The 7,678-nt window shown below is 38.4% G+C and overlaps 1 protein-coding gene across 5 annotated transcripts in view; it reads right to left on the bottom strand.

Annotated features, from left to right (window-relative positions):
- Positions 1 to 873: 873 nt before the first annotated feature.
- The window catches only part of ncam1b (neural cell adhesion molecule 1b), a 286,896-nt gene continuing 280,091 nt past the window's right edge, over positions 874 to 7,678 (bottom strand). For 4 of the 5 annotated variants that reach the window (XM_062059916.1, XM_062059911.1, XM_062059914.1 and 1 more), the window contains one exon: positions 874 to 6,045. In XM_062059916.1, coding sequence (XP_061915900.1) covers positions 5,925 to 6,045 — 121 coding nt within the window. In that variant the 3' untranslated portion in view covers positions 874 to 5,924. The remainder of the gene's footprint in view (positions 6,046 to 7,678) is intronic. The other variant, XM_062059913.1, reaches the window with a different exon arrangement.

The raw sequence follows: 7,678 nt of genomic DNA, 5'->3' as shown, positions 1-7,678 counted from the left end.
ATCGATACAGCGTCCGCATTACTGAAGACGCCGCACCGATCCGCCTGTCGATTTCAAGATCCACTCTTCCCTCACTCGTGAACAAGACTCCGAGGTACTTGAACTCCTCCACTTGGGGCAAGGTCTCCTCCCCAACCCGGAGATGGCACTCCACCCTTTTCCAGACGAGAACCATGGACTTGGACTTGGAGGTGCTGATTCTCATCCCAGTCGCTTCACACTCGGCTGCGAACCGATCCAGTGAGAGCTGAAGATCCTGGCCCAGATGAAGCCATCAGGACCACATCATCTGCAAAAGGCAGAGACCTAATCCTGCAGCCACCAAACCGGATCCCCTCAACGCCTTGACTGCGCCTAGAAATTCTGTCCATAAAAGTTATGAACAGAATCGGTGACAAAGGGCAGCCTTGGTGGAGTCCAACCCTCACTGCCGGCAATGCGGACCAACCTAGTTTAAAATCACTTTTAAATTGTCTTCAGGACATAAAAGCATGGTTGGTGGTAAACTTTCCAAACTTAAATGAGAACAAGACAGAAATTATTTTATTTGACTCAAAAGTCCAACAGAATGCTCCCCCCAGTGACCTGCACCCCTGACGCCTTGTTTAAAACCCACTGTCACAAATCTTGGATTTCTGACACTGATCATACAGGGAGCGCACCGCCACAATCAGACAGTCCGATACCCCAGACTCTCTGAGCACTCCCCACAGGACTTGAACCTTAAAAACAGCAGAGCGTTCCTGTCACTTTTATTAGCAATTTGCTAATATTTCAAACTGACTGTGCCTTGCTTTGACAACACGTGCAAAATGAACGTAGCATTTCTGAAAATACGTCCCCTGCGGTCTACAAAAATTGTCCGGCCAGAGATTTTAAATTGAGAAACCATGTTTTATTTTGAAAATGGGTTAGCACTCAAGACTGACTCAATAAAACGAGGGAGCAAGGTGGTCAGGGTCTACTGTGTGCTTCAGGGGAGTAAAGCATGGACTATTTTGTGACCACCCTGCTTCCTTCTGACAAGCAGTTTGTACACATTTCGGAGGGGGGGAACAAAAAAAAAACACACATTACAGAACACTTGAAGGAGGAAAGAAAAAGTCTGAACAACACTTGGTCAAATGAAAGTGAGCTAACAGGAAGGGAGGGTCTTGTCCGCCTGCTTGGTAGTTGCTGATGATTCATGCTCCTTCACAATAAGACTCTGACACCTCGTGTTAGAATTAGTCCATTTAGCACACCCTTCTTCCAATAATACATTTTTAATATACAGTATATATTTATACATATATATATATAAAAACAAGACGCTAGTTCTCTCACGACAAAGCTATGCCATAGAAACGGCTGACGAGACAATCTACCCACACACAGGCACAGAGCACAAGCTTGCAGGCAGGAACGGGAATGTTAAATAGTACCAAAAAAAAAAAAAATCTCGTCTTTGTCGCTCGGTGCGAGGAAGTTAGCCCCTCCCAATTAAACATCCAACGCTCGCTCGGCTGAGGGTCGGAACTTTTTTTTCTTCTTTTTTCCCGCGTTTTTGTGTTTTCCAGTCAAAGTGACCAACGCTGGTGAGGCGGTGACGAGAGACGTGGGGCTTTCGGACGGTCGTGACAGATCTTGGTTGTCGTGGCGATGAAACCAAGTGTGTGTGTGTGTGTGTGTGAACGTGAAAGCTACGACTGTTTGCAGGTCAAACGCACATCAGGAGTGGAAACCAAAGCAAAAGAACATCGGGAATCAAAGTAGAATCATTGCTATTTACCGTAAATGCTCCACTTAGCGCCTTCGTTCAGTTAACCACAGCGGCGTGTGGTCTGGAAAGAAATTTACCGTCATTCTTAGACCCGGGTCATTTCTTTTTAACTCCACAAGATGGCAGTAGCTGCATTTGAAGTATCGTTAGCAACTTGATTATCTTAAAACTGTTGTTACTCAGCTGTTTCTGTCCAATTCATGAACACTTGACCTATTGTTGTTTACTACGACTCAGCGGTATTATTGCTGACTAAGCAGTTTGCACATCACAACTACTTCAAGGCCTACTGAAATGACATTTCTTTATTTAAACGGGGATAGCAGATCCATTCTATGTGTCATACTTGATCATTTTGCGATATTGCCATATTTTTGCTGGAAGGATTTAGTAGAGAACATCGACGATAAAGGTCGCAACTTTTGGTCGCTGATAAAAAAAAAGCCTTGCCTGTACCGGAAGTAGCGTGACGTCACAGGAGGAAGGACTCCATTGTTTACACCAGCAGCGGGAGAGATTCGGACCGAGAAAGCGACGATTACCCCATTAATTTGAGCCAGGATGAAAGATTCGTGGATGAGGAACGTGAGAGTGAAGGACTAGAGTGCAGTGCAGGGTGTATCTTTTTTTGCTCTGACCGTAACTTAGGTACAAGCTGGCTCATTGGATTCCACGCTTTCTCCTTTTTCTATTGTGGATCACGGATTTGTATTTTAAACCACCTCGGATACTATATCCTCTTGAAAATGAGAGTCGAGAACGCGAAATGGACATTCACAGTGACTTTTACCTCCACGACAATACATCGGCGAAGCTCTTTAGCTACGGAGCTAATGTGATAGCATCGTGCTTAAATGCAGATAGAAACAAAAGAAATAAACCCCTGACTGGAAGGATAGACAGCAGATCAACAATACTATTAAACCATGGACATGTAACTACACGGTTAATAATTCCCAGCTTGGCGAAGCTTAACAATGCTGTTGCTAACGACACCATTGAAGCTAACTTAGCAACGGGACCTCACAAAGCTATGCTAAAAACATTAGCGCTCCACCTACGCCAGCAAGCCCTCATCTGCTCATCAACACCCGTGCTCACCTGCGTTCCAGCGATCGACGGAAGGACGAAGGACTTCACCCGATCATCCGTGCGGTCGGCGGCTAGCGTCGGCTAGCGCGTCTGCTATCCAAGTCAAAGTCCTCCTGGTTGTGTTGCTGCAGCCAGCCGCTAATACACCGATCCCACCTCCAGCTTTCTTCTTTGCAGTCTTCATTGTTCATTAAACAAATTGCAAAAGATTCACCAACACAGATGTCCAGAATACTGTGGAATTTTGCGATGAAAACAGAACTTTTTTGTATTGGATTCAATGGTGTACCAATACTTCCGTTTAACTAGTGACGTCACGCGCATACGTCATCATACATAGACGTTTTCAACCGGAAGTTTCGCGGGAAATTTAAAATGTCACTTTATAAGTTAACCCGGCTGTATTGGCATGTGTTGCAATGTTAAGATTTCATCATTGATATATAAACTATCAGACTGCGTGGTCGCTAGTAGTGGCTTTCAGTAGGCCTTTAACATTGGTTGTGTCGTACAATGTATTTGTTTCTTGTCTACTTTCTCATGCACTCCAAACCATTATTAGTTTATTTTCTCCGGATTAAAATCCTCTTCCCAGTTGGTCTTAAATAAAGGGCTATCAAAGGATCATTTACGGTAATTATTTGTTGACATTTGTAATGACAATGTAATGCTCGTGTGAGACTGCACGTGTGGTAAAAGTCACCTCTCTAATATTTTACACATCTTTTTCTTTTAGTTCTTGATCCTCTCGACCAGTTGAATAAAATGACAATTAAAAAAATAAAACACATTTTGAGTTCCCGGGTGTAAAGTCAAAGTGCGTGCCAGACAAGTGTGTGTGTGTGTGTTCTTGTATTTCTAACCTTCTTGAGACATCAACAGGGAAAAGTATCTTCCATATGAGGAGGTGTGAACAAGTGATGACATAAATCATGGTCCCAATAACATTGCATCTAATAGACAATGTCTCATTTGCACCCCTGGAGGGATTTTTCCAATTGACTGTGTGTCTGGTTTAAAAGTGCTCCCCCTCTGGTCAACATATGAAATAACAAGTGTGTGGAGGAAATTGAAATAAAACAATGAAAAAATAAATTAATATGTATATAGATACATACTGTAATAACTTGAAGTAAATAATGAAGATTAAAAACCAATTACAAACAAAAAATTCAAAAAATGAAAAATGAACTGAACGCAGTCTTTTTCTCACAAGGTGTCGACTTTTTTCTTATAAAATTGGGAAAAATGTATCTCTGTTTCTGTAATATTGCAATATTTTCTCGTAAAATTACTACTTTTTTTATGTATAATTCTTACTTTTGAATGCAAAATGGCAACATTTGTCGTATAAAATTCAGACTTTTATCACAATCCTGCCAATTTTTTTTGTTGTTCTTGTAAATTATGACTTTTGTCATAATTATGCCAAGTAAAATGTTGATTAATATCATAATATTGCCAATATTTACAAGTTTTCTTCTAAAAATTTGACTTTTGTCGAGTGTTATTACGACTCTTTTCATAACATCGCCAACATTCTAAGCTTTTCTTGTAATATTGTGACTGTTATTGAGTAAAATTCCAACTTTTATCATAATATTGCACAAATGTTCAGTTTTTCCTGTAAAATTTTGACTTGCGTTGATTACATTACGACTTTTATTATAATACTGCGAAAATTCTATGTTTTTCTTGTGAAATTGTGATCTTTTTCCTGTGAAATTCCAACTCATTTTTCACAACAAGCTTTTTTATATTTGCATAGTATGTATTTATTATTAATGTTGTAAATACACATCTTTATATATCTAGACAGGGTGCTCCTAAAGAGGTAGGCATTTTTCGCAGGTCTCAAGAAGGTAAGAAATACAAGATCGTGTGTGTGTGTGTTGTATTTCTACCCTTCTTGAGACATCAACAAGGAAAAGTATCTTCTATATGAGGAGGTGTGAACAAGTGATGACATAAATCATGGTCCCAATAACATTGCATCTAATAGACAATGTCTCATTTGCACCCCTGCTGGTCAAAAAGAGGGTGGTCCCAAAAAGGAGGGATTTTTCAAATCGACTGTGTGTCGGTTTTAAAAGTGCTCCCCCTCTGGTCAACATATGAAATAACAAGTGTGTGTAAGAAATTGAAATAAAACAATGAAAAAAATAAATAAATATGTATATAGAGACATACTGTAATAACTTGAAGTAATGTAGATTAAAAAACAATTACTAACAAAAAAAACAAAAAATTAACTAAAAGCAGTCTTTTTCTCACAATGTGTCGACTTCTTTCTTATAAAATTGGGAAAAATGTATCTCTGTTTCTGTAATATTGCAATATTTTCTCGTAAAATTATTACTTTTTTCTGTGTAATTCTTACTTTTTAATGCAAAATGGCGCCATTTGTCGTATACAATTCTGACTTTTATCACAACATTGCCAATTTGTTTTGTTGTTCTTGTAAAATAGTCACATTTTTGGGGTAAAATTATGACTTTTCATAATTTTGCCAAGTAAAATTCAGATTATTATTATAATATTGCCCACATTTGAAAGTTTTCTTCTAAAAATGTGACTTTTGTCGAGTATTATTACGACTCTTTTCATAAAATCGCCAACATTTTAAGCCTTTCTTGTAATATTGCGACTGTTATTGAGTAAAATTGCAACTTTTATCATATTGCACAAAATGTTCAGTTTTTCTTGTACAATTTTGACTTGCGTTGAGTAAAATGACGACTTTTATTATAACACCGCCAAAATTGAAAGTTTTTCTTGTGAAATTGTGACCTTTTTCTTGTGAAAATCCAACTCATTTTTCACAACAAGCTTTTTTATATTTGCATAGTATGTATTTATTATTAATGATGTAAATACACATCTTTATATATCTAGAAAGGGCGCTCCTCAAGAGGTAGGCTTTTTTCGGAGGTCTCAAGAAGGTAAGAAATACGAGTGTGTGTGTGTGTGTGTGTGTGTGTGTGTGTGTGTACTTAAGGGCACTGGAAATGAAACAACCCCGTCTTCGCAACAAAAATGTTTTGTACGTTGGAAGTTTTAGCCGAGCTCATCAAGCTTTGCTCTGCGTGCCTTTTGTCTGTATCACACTGTTGTGTTGCTCCGCCGCCGTCTCAGTGAGGGCGTTTGATAATTCTTCCTCCAGTTTGCCTTTCCCGTCTGAAAAAATCTTCCTGAAATGGAGAAGATGGGGGAGAGTGAAGTTAGAAATGATTGACACCACACCACCATCACAGGATATGTAAGAAGGTGTCTCCTTACACATTTCTTCACCACCATTACAACAGCCAGGGGATTGTCAACAGACAGTTAATGACATACCATAATAGTCATCTCTGACAAATGCTCCCAGTTAGCGGATCAAATATGCAAAAGGAATCCTCGGACAACAACGCAATGAAAAGTCGCCTCACATTTCTCGCTAACGCCCGCAGACGAGGAACTCATTCATTCATATTGACGCCCCTGATTATTCTACCTCTTCCCCCCGTGTCGGTTAACAGAGAAACCATGTGAGCGCCTTACTGAATAATGTTGACACTAAAATACCATATTGACCCAAATATGAAAGCCGGTATTCTACACTCATAAAAAACAAGGTGGCGCCAAACGATTTCTCCCCAAAAGTCAGAGCTTTTCTTTTTGTCACTCACACACACGCACCTGTAACCTGCCAAGCCGCCAAGAAAAGTCTTATCTTTAATTGCAACAAACCTCTAAAGGCTTAGTGGCCACATGCGTGGACAGCACCTTTTAGCTCTTATTTCCAAAATTGTGTACACTACTGAATTGGGGTCTTATGGCCACTTATGTGGACACTTATACTGCCATCTGGTGGTCTCAGAAGAGTATAACATACAATGTAATTTGGAAAAAAAATAAGTGTAAAAATAAGAATTAGCATGTCACTAAACACGAAGTACACGTTTGTGTACTTATGGACTAAGTACATCATATCAAAAGATGATTCTTAGTTTTTATTCTAATTAGGGTCCAATAAGCCCAAATAGCAAAGAGAAATAAAACAAGCATGTAAACAAACAGCTCGGGCCTTAAGAGGTTAAATTAAGTTACTTTACGGTCATTGAAAACTTTAAAAACAAAACAAATGTTTTTGTCTGTCTCAAAATGTTGCACCTTAAAAAAGATCGGTCTTATTTTAAGGTTGATACGGTATAACTCATAGTACACGTTAGTGTTGTCCCGATACCAAAATGTATTTCGGTACTTTTCTAAATAAAGGGGACCACAAAAAATTGCATTATTGGCTTTATTTTAACCAACAATCTTAGGGTACATTAAACATATGTTTATTATTGCAATTAAGTCCTTAAATAAAATAGTGAACATACTAGACAACTTGTCTTTTAGTAGTAAGTAAACAAACAAAGGCTCCTAATTAGTCTGCTGACATATGCAGTAACATATTGTGTCATTTATACACCTATTATTGTGTCAACATTATAGAGGACAAGCTGTAAAAAATGATTTATTAATCTACTTGTTCATTTACTGTTAATATCTGCTTACTTTCTTTTTTAACATGTTCTATCTACACTTCTGTTAAAATGTAATAATCACTTATTCTTCTCTTGTTTGATACTTTACATTAGTTTGGGATGATACCACACATTTAGGTATCGATCCGATACCAAGTAGTTACAGGATCATACATTGGTCATATTCAAAGTCCTCATGTGTCCTGGGACGTATTTCCTGACTTTATAAATATAATATGATTTTTTTTTTAAAGGAAAAACTTTTTTTTTGACTAGATACGCTCTTGTACTTGGTATCATTACAACA

The sequence above is a fragment of the Entelurus aequoreus genome, linkage group LG10 (genome assembly GCF_033978785.1).
Source record: "Entelurus aequoreus isolate RoL-2023_Sb linkage group LG10, RoL_Eaeq_v1.1, whole genome shotgun sequence".
NCBI classification, from domain to species: Eukaryota; Metazoa; Chordata; class Actinopteri; order Syngnathiformes; family Syngnathidae; genus Entelurus; species Entelurus aequoreus.
This window is presented reverse-complemented; position numbering and strand designations above follow the sequence as displayed.